This window comes from Anguilla rostrata, chromosome 19 (genome assembly GCF_018555375.3).
Source record: "Anguilla rostrata isolate EN2019 chromosome 19, ASM1855537v3, whole genome shotgun sequence".
Classification (NCBI taxonomy): Eukaryota; Metazoa; Chordata; class Actinopteri; order Anguilliformes; family Anguillidae; genus Anguilla; species Anguilla rostrata.
Window position 1 is genome coordinate 7,278,787 of NC_057951.1, and position 16,830 is coordinate 7,295,616.

General features: G+C 43.7%; 1 protein-coding gene across 5 annotated transcripts; it reads right to left on the reverse strand.

Annotated features, from left to right (window-relative positions):
• Window positions 1-1,153: 1,153 nt before the first annotated feature.
• On the reverse strand, window positions 1,154-9,253 carry LOC135245432 (aldo-keto reductase family 1 member D1-like). 5 transcript variants are annotated; one of them, XM_064318473.1, is made up of 10 exons: window positions 9,163-9,253; window positions 7,792-7,962; window positions 5,780-5,947; window positions 5,451-5,567; window positions 5,057-5,134; window positions 3,902-4,024; window positions 3,164-3,273; window positions 2,745-2,910; window positions 1,887-1,969; window positions 1,154-1,290 (listed from the first exon to the last, which is right to left on the reverse strand). In XM_064318473.1, exons 2-10 carry the CDS (start codon window positions 7,882-7,884, stop codon window positions 1,248-1,250), a joined length of 981 nt encoding a protein of 326 aa, XP_064174543.1. In that variant the 5' UTR covers window positions 7,885-7,962; window positions 9,163-9,253; the 3' UTR covers window positions 1,154-1,247. The 5 variants fall into 5 exon arrangements, with proteins under 5 accessions (XP_064174543.1, XP_064174546.1, XP_064174545.1 ...); XM_064318476.1 differs by lacking the exon at window positions 9,163-9,253 and adding an exon at window positions 8,210-8,309 and having other exon boundaries at window positions 7,792-7,909; XM_064318475.1 differs by lacking the exon at window positions 9,163-9,253 and adding an exon at window positions 8,087-8,186 and having other exon boundaries at window positions 7,792-7,909.
• Window positions 9,254-16,830: the final 7,577 nt, after the last annotated feature.

The window sequence follows — 16,830 nt, forward strand, 5'->3', positions numbered from 1 at the left end:
ATTAACAAGCGAATGTTATTCGACTGGAATGGCAGACCGGATTTAGTCGTCCACGTCGCGTCTCCACTCCAAAACAGTAGATGGCGGTGATTCACCTTTTGCTGTTGTGGTGCGCTGATGAACTTGTTCTAGTACTTAAGTCCGAATGTGTGTACATGAATAATTTAGGCAAGGGCATATTAAGGACTAAATCTGGAGGGCCAGGCAACCTGTTTGGGACACTGAAAATAAGACTGACTTTTTATTTGTTTTATAAACTGTCTTGCCATTTTTTTATATTGTCTTTGGTGTTCCTGTGTGTTCCCACGCATGTATGCTGCTGTCAACTGTGTTTTTCTCCTGCACAAATAAATTAATTCATTTACAACAATAAACTATTGTTTCAGAACAGCAGTTACTATCTTTGCCACAATGTGCACGATAATATAATTTTCAGGACATTTTTTTTCCAAAAGTGGAGCTTACAGTGCTGTGCCCTTAATTTTATGTGAATAATATTTTTTTTCATGTAATGCTGCTGTGATACTTTATGTGACATAATATTGGCTGTAACATGATTTTGTTAATCTGTTTGTCATTATTAGTTTGATTTTCATTTTCTGGGCTCCATCTTGGAGCTGTTGCCCTTTGGCTCTATATAGAAATGGCTCCTCTTCTATGAATTCTTATTCTTTGTGCTATTTTGATGACAATAATAACATGCATATGTGAACAGAGAACGGTAAGCAGACAGGCATGCAATCCCCATGACACCCTTCACTCGATCAGTGACAATTTGAAATGCAAAATTCTTGCTTTTATTTTAAATTTTCCCTCCCCAGTCATCACTAGAAGTAATTTCCTTCTTGTGGCTCACTGTGAGTAGCTTCGCACTGTTTAAGTTGCTCACACTTCAGAGTATGGCGTGGCAAATAAGAATGTCCTATATAGTTATAAATCAAGTTTCAGCTATAAATGTAGTGAGACGGTAGAAAAATCCACCAAACACAATGCAGAGAAATGGCTGCAATATTGTGCAGACGGAAATTCAAGTCTGTCAGAATAGTTCATCCACTGAACCCATGAGACAGGCTAACACATAATGTGCAAGTGTATGCAGTCAGCTGATTAACACTGCACAAACAAAAAAGAATAAAAGATTGTAAACAAAATGTTGGTTGTTTATTGCAGTTTTTCTTTATTGAGAAACTGTAGGCCCGAAGTGGTACAGGAATAGATTCTATGATATACTGAAGGTCTCGAGGCTGTTAGTATTCATCGTGGAACGGATACTCTGGATGGTCACTCCACCTGAAATAAATGGAAGATGCAAAGAAGAATATTACATTACATTTATTTAGCAGACGCTTTTATCCAAAGCGACGTACAAAAAGTGCAAATCACGGTCGTTGGACAACTACAAAACACAGGTTCAATAAGGTACGATACTAATTTCGTACAGCTATTTATAGCCAAGAACACAGTTCAGTTCACGCAGTGAGCATTATTCTGACCTAACTTATGCCAAGCCAAACTAGGGAGAAGAACAAGCTACAATATTAGGACAAATACAAATTACAAAAAGTGCTGGAATGGGGGTACATGTAACATGAGTGTCATGAAAGGGGGGGATTTAAAGTGGAATGATAGAAGGTCACATATTTGATAATGAGCTGTTACTATACTGCATTCTTGTCTAGAAATAGCAGTGGCATGTACAGGTGCTCAACAAGACTCATGTATTTCAAAGAAACCAGCAGAGCTAATTTGCAGTGAAACAAAAAAATGTACTAGTGTTTAATCTCGCAAAGCTGTCAGACACCCTCTCCTATAGTTTTTCTTTTAATACGTAGTATTTGTAAAAACACATCAGAGGCACTCTGATGCTTAGATGATCCTTCTCTCACATGAGCAGCTCCACGAATCGGATGTTTTTGTTGAGTCCCTCGATGGCTTTCATTTCCTCTTCGGTTAGAGAAAAGTCAAATATCTGGAAACAGGGAGAAGCGGAGTTATCTAGCTGTGTTTCTCACAGCACAGAAAGCTGCCAGTTTAGGTACATAATCGCGTGGGTTGAGCTACACCAGGGGAAGGCAACTCTAGTCTGGGAGTGCCAGAGATGTTCCGGGTTTTTCTTCCTCCACACCTATACCCACATGCCTGGATTAAGACATAAGGAACACAGACGAGCCATGTGCTGGAGGCAGTCAGCATTTCGCCATTCAGACGCTGAATATTCAGGTAAAAACTCACAGTATTCCATCAAACTCTGGCAATCAAACTCAGACAAAAACCAGGAACATCACAGGTACTCCAGGACCAGGGTTGCCTACCTCTGTTCACACTAAAATTAAGGAATGAATGCACATTTTCTTACATACATTTTATGCCTGTATTTACATAGGTGTATAATAATATGGGTTTATAAGGTAATGGCAATCCAAATCTAAATAAAGATGAGTCTTACAATAATTGTCAGCGTTTGAAAAAAGTGTAAATAAGTAATTTTGTGAAAGGATATTTGAAGGTGTAAATAAGGCTTTTCATAACTTGTACACAATTTGAATTTGTCTTGATCACCCTGATACAATAGGGTGTGCCAAATTACACAAGCATGGAAACGAGGCGTTCAGAGAATGCACGGAGAAAAGCAGAAGTGCTTGCGCCTGTTCTGCGGTTTCGGAGAGCAACCGTTCCGAAAGAACATTCCAGCGTCTCATTTCCGAAGGGAGAGCCGTCTGTAGCGCTCGCGGTCTCGGACGCACCTGAAAGTTCAGCTTAATACGTTGCGGGCTGAAGCTTTTAGGGATGACTACGACGCCCCTCTGAATGTTGAACCGCAGAGCCACTTGAGCGGATGTCTTCTTGTACTTGTTGCCGATGGCAACCAGAACAGCGTCCTCTAAGAGAGGAGGGCTTTTCAGATTAACCCTTAAAAAAAGGAAAAAAATAAAGTTTATGCAGCCCGTGGCCTTATTGTCACTGATTTTCTTAACGTCTTCTTTAATATTATTAGATTGTAATGTCAAAATACACTTTCTGCCAGTACTGCACAGGTTTGATAACAATATATTAATGCAAATTGAATCTAATTGAACAAATTCAGTTCACAGCCTAAATGTGCACGTTGCCGTTTTAATGGGATAACACCGCCCTCTACTGAAGAATTGGAAGCAGTCTGTACCAGGAAGCGTCTCTGGAGGTTCCCAGGGGACTGTACCCCACGATGACAATTTCGTTCTGGCGACAGTACTCCAGAAGTTTCGGCTGAGTGAAGTAGGGATGACACTCCACCTGCATCAAACAAATGAGATTACAAGTTTGTAAATGAAGCTCAGTTCTTTACAAAGTTCTTTACAAAGCACACAAGAGTAATTTCCTTCATTCCAACCACATCATATTTTTTTTTACTAAAGAACCGGAGAACATCAATCCCAGTCGCTGTCTGCCTCCAAAATCAGAATAGGGCGTTACAGTTTGTGAGACTGATTTCCTGAAATCTGATTGGTTCAAGCAGGTTTACGTGCCATGTTATAGGTCAGTGGCTAAGCTGGCTTTAATTGATGTGTCCAAACATTGCCCCACTGGTACAAGATCATTACCGGACAGGCCATGTTTATTCAAAGCAAATAACATGATAAAGTCTGTAGGGGGGGCGTTTTGGATTTGAATTTGTACTGACACAGCACAAGAAATGTGTTTGACAACAATCACTGATGCGGGATATTCCGTCAGAATGTGATTCAGTTTCAAACCTCGTATAACAAGTACGGGTGCTTTACCGGGTGTGCGAATTAAGACAATGAAATCTGCAATGCAAATTCAGTGGAAGCGTTCCGCCACCCATAACCGCCAACTTGGGTTGCGTGCCGAAAGGTACGCTTCGCTTTGAGCTTCGAAAGGCGCCAAACGCGGGGGGTACCTGGTTGGACACGGGCCTGTGCTTCAGGCCCGGCTTTTTTAGGATCAGCTCCAGCTGACGGCGGTTAAAATTCGACACTCCGAGGGACTTCACGAGGCCCGCGTCTTTGCAGGCCTCCAGGGCCTGTTTCGAGAGAGAGAGAGAGAGAGAGAGAGGGAGGGAGAGAGAGAGAGAGAGAGAGAGGGCGAGACCGAGCCAGGGCTTGAAAATGTACTCCTCAGTGACAAAGTTCACTCAGACCGAAGGTCCTGCGGGCTAAAATAAACAGCACGTGATTAAGGTCACAGAACTTTAGTCCAGCGTTTCCCAACCGGTGTGCCGCGGCACTCTGACGTGCCGTCAGGAGAGGTCAGGTGTGCCGTGTGAAAAGTCCTTTGAAAAAAAAAAAAAAACTCAAACGAACAAATCCCATTCACAAAAAGCCAAAATAAGTGTCATTAAAATGCATATGGCTTAATTAAAACCCCAAAAAAACATGTGTGCGTATGCGTGCGCGTGTGGAGGGGGGGCTGCAGGGTGTTTATTTTTTATGCTTTTGAGAGTGGTGTGCCATGAGATTCTGTGCATTTGGAAAGTGTGCCGCGGAAGGTGAAAGGTTGAGAAACGCTGCTTTAGTTTATAGAGGTCTTTGAACTTGTTGACTCCAGTGCCGTTTGTCCCATATAACTTTGCTGCTGCAGGTAACGATGCAGGCTTTTGCCTCGTCATTAAATTTTACCGCTGATTTCAGTATCACCCTCCTCGCTGTAATTAATTTTGGTAAAGGTAAACGAAGCCATAAAATGTGTTATTTGCAAGTTTTTACTGGAGCATGCATACAAGAACACCCCTGGTTTTGAGAACTCACATTTTCCACAAATTTTAACCAACAGGAGAAGAAAAAAAACACAACACAAAAAAAAAAAAAACGCTGCTTTTAATTGCTCTGTTTTGTACGTGCATTTCCTCAGCCGGGTTTGCTAGGACTTTGAGTACAGCAGGACACGGCGAGGCTCGTATTACAAAAGTACAGTCAGGCGAGAGAGGGAAAATGGGTGGGCATGCGAGAATACCACGTTCTGGCTTTTCAGAGAGCGAGAAAGGGGCGAGACACCCTCAGATCACCTCTAAAGGAAAAAGGAGGTAGGGATTAGACAGGTCACGCGGAACACTCACCTCCCAGGTGGCACAGAGGTCTGTCTCGTGATAAATGTATTTTCCGTTCTCGTCCTTTGGGTAAAACGAGTCTCCAGGCTAGAAGGGGGTTTGCACAGTGCGATTAACAGAATAGGGGTTCGTTGAGATGCGTAACACGGATGCCCAGTGAAATATTTATAGTGTCTTTCATTACTACGGTATTGTCTTCACAATAAGGTCGATACAGCTCACATAATAAGGTCGATACTGTTCACATTTTAAGTATTTGAATTTCAATTCATTTCCTTGAGGTGATACTGACTTGAGGTGAGACTGACTCGAGGTGAGACTGATGTCAGGTGGGACTGATTTGAGGTGAGGCTAGCTTGAGGTGAGACTGGCTTGAGGTGGGACTGACTCCTGCAGGGCGTACCTTAAAGGCAATGGGCAGCTCGATGATGTAGAGATCCACGTAGTCCAGCTGCAGGGCCTTCAACGTCCGCTCCAGGGTGGGCCTGACCAGCTCCGGCGGGTGGAAGGTGTTCCACAGCTGGTGTCGCAAACAAATCGGAGGGGAGGATCAGGCATCCGAGCCGCCCGGCCGGCGTTCAGCCCCGCCCTAGAGCGCCGCTGAGCTGGCGGCGTTAGCGCGCCACAGGACACTTAACGGTAAAAGTCCGTTTTTTTCAAAAATCAACAGTCGAGAGACCGAGAGTTAGCACGGCGAGCCGTGGAGCCGGAGCGGAAGTGAAGGGCTCGTACCTTGCCGCAGTAGAAGATGTCCTCTCTCTTCACGGTCCCGTCCGCTATTTTCTCGCGTATGGCCTGGCCGACCTCGTGCTCGTTGAAGTACACCAGGGCCCCGTCGATGTGCCTGTACCCAACTTCGATGGCCAGCTTCACGGCCTCGTAAGCAGTGCCTTTGGGCGTCTGGGGAAAACAGGCAAGAGGTAGCGACACTCAAGACTATTATCCTATGTGGACTTTGCCCAATGAGACTGAGGGGATTTGATTAGGTTTTTTAAATTTGTGAAAGGGATTCATGAAACGATTTCTGAAAGATTTTTCAGGCTGGGTCCAGTCAGTAGAAAAATAGGTCCTAGGTGGAAATTAGTTACATCCTGCATGGATATCAGACAGTAAATTTGTCAAAGTTTGTAACAGATTGCCAGTCATGTAATGGAGGCAGACACCCTAGGGGGTACAAGTACAGGCTGGATACTGTAGGTTACTCAAGATGTTACCAAAAACAGGTAAAATGACCGTTAGCCCAGGAAGAAGCAGATCAAAAGTTTGTAGTAAAAACAAGAAGATTTATTACGCAGCCAGCTACGGGAACAACTCAGCAAGAAAGTTCAAAATAGTATTGGTGGGTGATTAGATTTATACAGTGGAATTCTATTGTTGAAAGGGATCACTGCCTCTGATTGGTGATAAGAGGCTGTGCTTTCCGAATGGACCATTCAAATTCAAACCCATCCTACCTATTCAAACAGGTACCATTCACATTGAAATTGAAATACAACAGGGGGGCTCGCCCCCTTCTCCCCCCTGGGGCCCAGCGGAAACTTCCCAAACGCAGAATACACAAAACTGTCTGTTTCCCAACAATACCTTCTAGACCAATGGTAACCAACCCTGTTCCTGGAGGTCTACCGTCCTGCCGGGTTTCATTCCAACCCTAATCTGGCTCACCTGATCGGTAATTACCAGCTCAAAGAGATCTCTAGCTGTTGAATGAGGTGCGCTTTGTCAGGGTTGCAGTGAAAACCTACAGGGCAGTGTATTTTCAGGAACAGGGTTGGCCAGCCCTACTGTCGGCTATAGGTAAATGACAAACCTTAGATTCGCTGTTTCTCATCATTATGTATTCCTATGTACTTGACACAGTAGTCGTCTGCATCATGCACACACAGGCTGGTTGAGATTGGAGACACGGTGACTTTTTAAGAGGATTTATACCAAAAAGCACAAATGCCCTGGACATTGAACATTTTCTCACATTGATGAACTCTTCATCAAATCTCTCAAGCAAATAGTTTCAAGTTTTGCTCATGGTGAATCTGTCTTTAAACAATCCCATGCTCACAACATCTGTCAAAAAGAATGCATTGCTCTAATCACACAAAAAAATCTGGATACCAATTTTCACGATACACGAGAGAGTTTGAAATGTTGTCCAAGGTTCAAAGACGATAGCAGGCAATAGTTAAGTCCATCCTTTGTAATAGATGACTGGGTTTTTGTCATTATGTCATATCTCACCACAAACTGTCAAAGTGTTTGAGATCCCGAAAAGGTTTGATTTGGCTTAAACGCAGCACAGGAGTAGAAATGAAAGCTAACAGATGGGACGCAATGTGCTGTCTGACATATAAATCACAGGCGAGAGTTTAAAAATCAGTTTTTGTTCCAAGCCGCTACTCAACACAAGCACAGATAGCAGGCCATAGTTCAAAGGTGCCATTGCCTTCTAGATAATGAGAATGACTGCCTGCGCCTATACTGTAATGTCAAAGCTAAGTGCACTATATAGACATACATCACCAACACTGAACAGTGATTTGAGATCAAAGCCAACTAGAGTTGATTTGGGACGAGTTAATCAGCAGCATTCAGAGAGAAAAAAATCGCAGACTCATGAGAAACTCGGGGCGCGAGGCGGACCGCAGACAGGTGAGACACTTCGTACTGTACCGCCGCGTGTGATAGGCCGAACTCCGCAGCAGGAGTCAGAACGGACGCGCGCGAGTGAGCGAAAATGAAACTCTTACTGTTTGCGGATCCCCGTAGGTGCCCAGTCCCAGCAAGGGGATTCTGTTTCCATCGTTCAGGGGTACGGAGTGGGTTTCGGCTGTGATACTCATCCTCCTCACCGGCTGCACTCAAAGTCTTCCCCCGGAGTGAAAGATCAACACTTACATAAGGAGATCAAACAATTGAGCCTTTGTGTGTGCATGTAACAGAGAGAAAGAGAGAGTGAGTGAGAGAGAGAGAGAGAGAGAGAGAGAGAGAGAAAGAGAGAGAAAATATACGAGAGAGAGAGAGCAATTGCCAATGCACCGTTACCAGTGGGTAAGTATCCAGTGCAGCTTCTCAGCCTAACACGGTTTTTAGTACAAAGATCAGCTCATGCACCTTTGGTCTTAAGTAACCTCCCCCCCCCCCCAACCCCCCTCCTCTCAGGCTCACCCTCTGAATATTTATGATTGTTGATGACTGAAGGAGAATGGCATCTCGGTCATAATCTGTTTAGAGTCGTATTCCCGTTCCACAAATCAAACCAGTCAAACCTCTTTCTTTCTCACTCTCACTCTCTCTATTTTTTACTCTCTCTTTCTCTCTCTCTCTCTCTCTCTCTCATTCTCTCTATTTTTTACTCTCTCTGTCTCTCTCTCTCTCTCAAATTCAAATTCAAATTGCTTATTGGCAGGAAATACATACGTACATATTGCCAAAGCATCATAAATCAATTCTAAATACAGATTTACAGTGGAATACTAATAACAGTGATACTAATAACATTCTATAAACAAAAAAACAGAACAATAACAATATTAATGTTCAATCGGCACAAGCATTTAGAGAAAAAAAATAAATAAAAAAAATAAAAATAAAAATAAATAAATAAATATAATTATGTTGGATGGTCACTCAGTGTCCCTCAGGTTATGGCAAGCTGATATATATTGCGCCACAATTGGGGCTGTTGGTCCTTGTCCTAAAAGGACTGCACATTTTTCATTCTTTGATAAAGAATGGAAGTTTTTTATAAATTATTTTTTTATAAATTTCTCTCTCTCTCTCTCTTTCTCTGTCTGTCTGTCTGTCTGTCTCTCAATACTCTTGCCCAAAAAGGCCTTTTTTATTTATTCATAAACAATGAGCACTGAAACAGAACAACGTGTTGACCTTTTATTGCCGTTACTGGCTTATAAAGTGGAAATGTGCTGCATGTTCCCGAAGCACACGCTGAAACAATCAGACTGCGATTGTAATGCACATTGCAAATAACAATCCATACAACCCTATGCTAATAATACCTGCAAGCTGAAGCAAGTAGCCATGCAAAAGAGCTTCGTTGAGTTTTTTTTTTGCATGGTTAGTGCCAATGTACTGTACTATGCTGCCAAAACCACACATACCTTTTGCATCAAGAGGAACGGTAGCTTATCTATTGATTTTTCTAGATGTGGAGGATTCCTTGAATTTCTTGGGGGAAGCACAGACTGTGAATCAAATAGAATTGATAGCCTGAATTAAAGTCACCAAATTGGATTTTGGACTTTGAGTCCCTGCTGTTTTCGGTTATCTTTCATGAAACTGGCTGTTCTCACCTCAGGTGAAAGTTTGTAGCCCAATTATTTTTTGGTCACTTGCCTTGTTTTGAAATCTGCGTCAAATTAGACAGCGGATATCATTTTCATATTTGCAAAATAGGCGAGAAGGGGCATCGGGAGAGGGACCAGAGATTGTTTGGTGCAAAATGAAATCTAAAAGTTTGAATACACTGATTTGTGCAGGGTAACTTCGCTTTTGTGTTGCCAAACCTGCTGAATCATCTCCGGTTTCGCACTTATTTATGGAACATAAAAGCCAACTAGCATTTTACCTTTTTCCTAAAAATCCAGTTCATTTGATAAAATCACAAAGGTTTGGTTTGAATATCAGGAATCTTTCTTGAGTTACGGCTTGTCGGCTGAGACCCATATTTTGTACGAATATCATAGCTTTAGCGTCTTCGGCCAGAAGATGACGTCATTTTGGCTTGGGATTTTGGCCTGCATATCACAGCAAATTTCTGTTGTCACCAAAAAAATGGAGAGCTTCATTTCCACATTAGATTTCAAAGTTTACATGGGCAGTTGAGCTTTTTAAGCAAACAGACTCCACAGCCCCCCCCCCCGGGTGTTTTTTAAGTTATTTACGTTACATATATATATAGTATATAAACTAAACTTAGGGTTGTAACTAGGCAGCTGTTTCATAGGTTAGTTAGTTGATGCGCCTGTCTTAACGACTACTTGTACTTTTATTTATTTTTATTTTTCCATAGATTGCGTTGTTGCCGTTCTCGTTGTTAGTGTTAATCAGTTTAACCATCAGGGTCCAAGTTGAACTATGCGGTTGTTCCCTGTACTTGGACCGGTACTTCTCTCTAGGGGTTTCGTCATACTTGTTCCTGGTTATGGTTATACACTTTGTTGTACGTCGCTCTGGATAAGAGCGTCTGCCAAATGCCTGTAATGTAATGTAATGTAGTATATATATATATATATATAGGACCTCAATAGGTGCTCATATTTAGCATTACATATCAATATCTTTATAATGCTAAATAGAGCACGTGTTGAGGTCCTTTTGTTCAGATGACTGAAGCATACACAGACACTATGGTTAGCATACACTTGCATGTGCCCTCTTGATGCAGGGGATAGTGAGATGACTTGGCAGTACACCCAGACCCTGGAACCGAGAACCGAAAAGACACTCCGCGTGGAATTCCTTACGTTTTTGATAGAACAGCGAGATACGCTGAGACGTTGCGCCACCATTTTAGAATGTTGTGTTGACGCGTTGACACGGGGAAGAATCCGTGGCATGTCGCGATCACAAATTGAGATCGATGAGCGCGATGGGCAAAATGGCTGTTGGACAACCCGTTGGACGACGCTGGGCGGCATTTGTGAGATGTGAGAAGACGTGAACCGGGTTTACCTGGAAACCTATTGTCCCTGCTATAATGTATGTATTCAATATCATGGAGGGATGTGGGCTTCTTGACAAGATTAGTGGCAAAGGAGGTACAATCAATATGGCTGCACTGAAAACAGATGAATAACAATTAATTTACTCGGGTCATTCGATCATCACACGTCTTTGAGCGCTACTCAGCCCAAGTGTATTTCCTTTTAAGGGTGCCTTTATGAATTTACCTGTTGAATCCAGACAGATAGGTTGAAGGGAGAATTACAGAAACAGTGGACAAATGCAGACATCTCGAGGGCATTACTGGTAAAAAGATGAAGTTTAAAGGGAAATCACAAATGGCATTTGTGATTTCCCTTTAAATGGGTCATCAACCTGTTTTTCCTCAGGAAAGTAATTTTAGTTTTGATAAACACCTACAACGCACTTTCTCACAACTATTTTATGTAGGTGGTTTGTGAATCCGCGAAACTTTGCTCAAAGACACCAGGAGCAGACCAAATCTTGGCTAGTTGAACCTGCATAAAACCAGATCTACAACAATTACAATAACAAAAAAAAACTCATTCTGAATACCCATTGTTGCGCTCTTTCAGTTACAAGAGACAAACATCTGAAAAATGCCTTCCTTCCAAAGGTTATTATACATGTATTCCAGAGCACATGTTGGCAGTTGTCCTCCCCAGAGGTTCTGACACTTGAATTTATGTTTTATTTATTCGTCTTTGGCAGCTGGGGAACAGCTTGTGCCGGCTAACACAGAACAATGTCACCATGTGCCGTTTATTTTGGGGGCTAGGGGCGCAATTCCATTTCGAGTCAATCAGTGGATGGAATTATTTGAAATTAAATTAATTAATGAATAGAAAATTCCCAGCATGGTCTATGGAGGTGTTTTGCAGCTAGTTAGCTGAATTTCAGTTTTTTTTCCTTCAGTTAAATGACTTTAAATTGAATTGACCCCAAACATGTCCAACAATGCTTTGGCACGTACCTCGCTAGTGGTTTAAGTTCTTTGTCCTTGGCTACCCTCCAATGAACTACTGTCCAGTAACTGACACACGCCTGACCTCACAAGGCCTCACACTACCGCCGCTTATCAAAAGACCCTGCTCTATGGGATCACGGATTACAGACCCAGCAGGTCATCAGCCGTTACATTTGTAAGAAATCTGCCTCTGATGCCAATATGTCTGCTGGCCACACATTCCCTTGATCTTATCATTATCACAATACAGTTGGTACAATGGTAGAATAGCGACCGGGAGTGAGAGATTGGGAACCATTCAAGTCAACAGACGTGCTGATTCAATCACAACAGGACAGCCAATACACTATGGCCTAATTGATAGGTGTTACAAGGACTGACTACATCCGTCTTGGTATGTGCATTCAACACTCCTGATCAAAGCTTCGAAAACAAATAAGAAGCAGCCTCTGGAAAGGTTCTTGGTTCAGTCTGACTCTGCTGAATCCAAGGTGTCATTCGTGCGCTTTGTCACTGCCGGTATTGGAAATAAACTTTGTACTTTTTCATCACGTTCGAGAGACGTCCTTTTTTCCTTACACATTACATTACATTTATTTGGCAGACACTTTTATCCAAAGTGACGTACAATAAGTGCATACCAGAGGTCATTGGAACAACTACAAAAAGTCAGATAAGGTACAATAGTCATTTTGTATAGATATTTGCAGCCATGAACACATTAAGTCTAGTTCACACAGTAAACATTACTCTGACCTAACCGATACATAGTTCACACAGTAAACATTACTCTGACCTAACCTTTGCTGAGTCAAACTTGGAGGCGTGACAAGCTACGGCATCAAGACAATGATACAAGGCAAAATAAGTGCCGGATGAAGGTACATGTAGCAGGAAAGTGGCACAGGAGGTACATGTGTACCATGAAAGAGAGAAGTGCTAGAAATGATCTGCAGAGTGGTGATAGTTAGTCAGTCGAGGTATAGGCTGAAGAGATGAGTCTTCAGACCGCGGAGGAACATGGGCAATGAGGGAGCGGTTCACAGGGGAACACACAGAGTTTGTTCCACCACCGAGGAGCTAGGGTGGAGAACGTCCATGGTAGGGACGAGTGAGAGAGGGCACATCAGCCCTGTGCTAGTGTCTGTGAAAGTCTCCAGTATCAATTAGAGATCGCTCTTCTAGTGATGCCAAAACATTTCACTTCGATGCACTCATCCGCTGGCTCGTTAAGGGGCGTGGCCAAGGCCAATACCATGGCGATGGACATTCCGTACTGCGACAGAGCGTGACGGTAACATCGAGGCCTCTGGCTCAAGCGGCCACACTGCCGCTGCTGGTGGTTTTCATTGAGCTCACACACCTGCCTGTGCCTCCCCTCCAACCAGCAGCCACAGCAGCCAGTGAGGGACTGCGTTTCCCATCACCCTCAGCCAGTTCTCTGCATCGGCTGATTGGACGTCCCCCAAGTTCCACTGAAACCGGGGGCCGCCCGGCCCATCTCTGTGTCTGCTGCTGTCAATCAAAGAATTGCAGGCCAGTAAAGGCAGTTTCCGCGTCACCAGAATCAATCACGTTTACCACCAGTGATGGAAGTGACCCAGGTTCTGTAGTAATGGTTAAATCAGGCTGCCAACATTTTGGCTGCATTAAAAGTCAGCTACCATCCTGATTATAGAAGGGAAAGTTTCAGAAGATAATGGAGAGGAAGCAGAGTGAAGAGGAGAGGACAGCTTGTGTGTTGGTGAGGCTGGGCACATCAGGCAGAGCTATGCTTCTGTGTCCTTTGTGCTCTTTACATGTGGTGATAAAAATACTCGCAAAATATATCTAGGAAGCTCATTAGCTAGCGTCCTTTGCATTATAATGCATCATAACACACCATAAATGAAGCAAAGAGCTATGTGTGTGGTAATGACACATGGTCACACAATGGTCATACACAATGTAAGGAAATGTAAGGACACAATGGTCCTTACGTTTCTTTGGGTGAGGATATCATAAAAAAAAAAAGAAGTGACCAGGAATAAGCAGGTTAGATAATGGATGGATTGATGGATAGTCTAGATTTGGCCGATCTCAGAAGGGATACAAACATACAGGGACTTTACTGCTGACCTTTAATACTGAGACTGAATTAACACCATGGTATCATTATTCTTGGGAGGTATTTGTTGGGCTGTTTGGTTCCAAGGAAACCCAAAATTAACTACTAAATTAACTGCAATGTAATGTGGTGTGAAATAAAAGTAGTTGCGTAATAATGGAAATTTACAAAGGTTAATCACTGAATATTGTTTTGGAAAATTAACCCAGTATGAACTTAGTCAATTTCCCATGGCTTTGGATATAGTCAAATCAGGGTAGAACTCTCACGGTAGAACGCGGGAAGGCCGATATCAACTTCAGTTTTCCCACATTTTACCAAAAGAGGGCGCTATTGTCGAGGTTTCCCAAGCTCGAACGTCTCTTACGATTTCTTTCAAGCAAAAGTGTAACTAAAATTCACCGCTAGATGTCGAAAGAAGGCTGTGCTCCTCCTTTAAAGAGCTGACAGGTACAAGTAATGGGAAAAAAAACAGCAACGTATCCATGCAAAGTAGAGTCCTCCGCCCATGCCTGGGTCGTCCATATTAATAAACAAATAACATCCCAGTATGCAGTGTATAAAAATGACGGGGTTGACCAATAATTATGGCTAGCAAGGCTGCCAGAGGAGACCTCAGTTTACACAAAGGATAGCATACTCACACCTGTATGGGTTTTAATGAGCTCCTGGTACATGGGGGTTCCAGGTGTGACACAAACAAGGCTCAAAATGTAGAGATATTGTGTGGCTCCCGCAGTAAACACTGAGGTGTTGTGTGACTCTGTCAGTAAACACTGAGGTGTTGTGTGTCTCTGTCAGTGAACACTGAGATGTGGTGTGACTCTGTCAGTAAACAATGAGATGTTGTGTGACTCTGTCAGTAAACAATGAGATGTTGTGTGACTCTGTCAGTAAACACCGAGAGATTGTGTGACTGTTAGTAAACAATGAGATGTTGTGTGACTCTGTCAGTAAACAATGAGATGTTGTGTGACTCTGTCAGTAAACACCGAGAGATTGTGTGACTGTCAGTAAACAATGAGATTACATTACATTACAGGCATTTAGCAGACGCTCTTATCCAGAGCGACTTACACAACTTTTTACATAGCACTTTACATTGTATCCATTTATACAGCTGGATATATACCGAAGCAACGCAGGTTAAGTACCTTGCTCAAGGGTACAACGGCAGTGTCCTTACCCGGGAATCGAACCTGCGACCTTTCGGTTACAAGCGCAGTTCCTTACCTACTGCGCCACACTCCGTCCTGAGATGTTGTGTGACAGTCAACGCCCAGCTTAAGAGAACACTCTACTGCCACAGAAAGTGCTGACTCTGCAGGGCAATCGATTAGATTTAATTTGCATTGCAAGAAAATATGCAATTTATCCGTTGGCCGTTTTTACAAGCAAGACAGGTTCTACAATGTGGCACTGCTGACTGACAACCGGGAAACCGACGTGCCACATCGCCCGCTGCCGCTAGAAGCTTCCGTAAAAAAGGCCCCTCAGTCCAGGGAGCTCACCTGGCAGGCGTTCCGCTACTCGGAAGCCCGTTGCGCGTGGAACCCACAGCGAATCGGACGGGAAGACCCAAGGTTCCGCTGCGGCTGGAGCCCTTTTGTCGATCGTCATAGCGGTGAACCGGTCGCGTGTGCCAGCTGGGCATGAAGCCCACGGTGGCATGGTGATCGTGCAGTGACCCCCACGGTGACCTCACAGCTCGGCTGGCAGACCACCGGGCCAAGCGAAGTGGGGGGAGGGGGGGGGGTCTTGCTTTGGAGAAGACGAGCACGCGTCCGTTGCAGTGGCAAGATTTACGGGGCCATTTACAGTTGCTCGAGAAAAAAAAACTATGGCCTAAGAAAATGTTCTCTGGTTCACAACATTGTGTAAAAAGAAAACCTGAGACACCTTAATGTTAAAATCTTCACAGATTCTCATACTTCACACCACTTTCTTTGATAATAATCTCATTTTGTCTCCACGGTGGAAAATTGTGGAATCAGGTTAATTTGAGTGCGTAGCCTGCGGACGGGCCTGTGTGCCATCTAGCTACAGATGTGATATGAAGGAAAGCTTTTGTTCCTCTAGAATGCCAGAGCTTATGCTATTTGTGATGGAAGCTTCTGGAGTGTCACCTGATGGCGGAAAGGAAAAAAAAGCCTTTTCCCCTCCGGAGTAGAGTCACTGTGATGTGGTATCTTTTTTTCTCTCTCTCTCTTTCTCTCTCTCTCTCTCTCTCTCTCTCTCTCTCACACACACACATACACACTCGGAGTTCCATCTAACAAAAGGGACTTGGTCATGCTCGGTAAGCAACATAGCCATCCACACTGAGCACATGAACCTTGTTACTGTGAGTCACTGGGACACGGAGAGAAAGGGGGGCGGGGAGAAAAAGAGAGAGAGGGAAGGAGGGAGAGGAAGAGAGAGAGAGAACAAAACATTCCCCGCCACACTCTCAGCGCCCAGTTAATAGTTGTTTATATTGCACCAGTGTTGTTCTCATACTTGCCTACTGTGTTTCTGCCACACAGGTGTATTTGTCACGCAAATCCCCAAGCTCCATTTCAATTAAACCGACTGGAGGAGAGAGAGAGAGAGAGAGAGAGAAGGAAGGCACGCGGACAGTACAATGAGGGGAGATTGGCCAGACCGGAGAGATGGAGGAAGGGGAGAGGATAGAGTCTAGAGACAGGGGGATGGAGGAAAAGAAGCAGAGAAGAAGAACAAGGTGGATGGAGTGAGAAGAAGGGAAGGGGGGAAGAAGGTGGTGTCTCACGGACAACTGATTACCCCATGACTGTAGTGAGCGGAGCAGGGACCAGATAAGCGTAGTGACCGGGGGGGGGCAGAATCCCTGGTTTAAAAGCTGTTTAATATGTGAGTTTTTACACTGGCCCTGTAGAGCAGGGCCGCCCAACCCTGGAGATCTACCATCTTGTAGGCTTGCATTTCACTGCACACCCGATTCTACTGATTAGCAGCTCAAAGATATCACCGGCGGTTGAATGCAATGTG

Bases quoted from the DNA above. Each gene is read 5' to 3' on its own strand.
- LOC135245432 (XM_064318473.1), bottom strand. From the start codon at position 7,884: ATGAGTATCACAGCCGAAACCCACTCCGTACCCCTGAACGATGGAAAC. The intron at 4,025-5,056 runs GTGAGTGTTCCG...CTCTCGAAACAG, and splicing joins ACCTCTGTGCCACCTGGGAG to GCCCTGGAGGCCTGCAAAGA. The intron at 3,274-3,901 runs GTACCCCCCGCG...TGTTTGATGCAG, and splicing joins ACAGGCCCGTGTCCAACCAG to GTGGAGTGTCATCCCTACTT.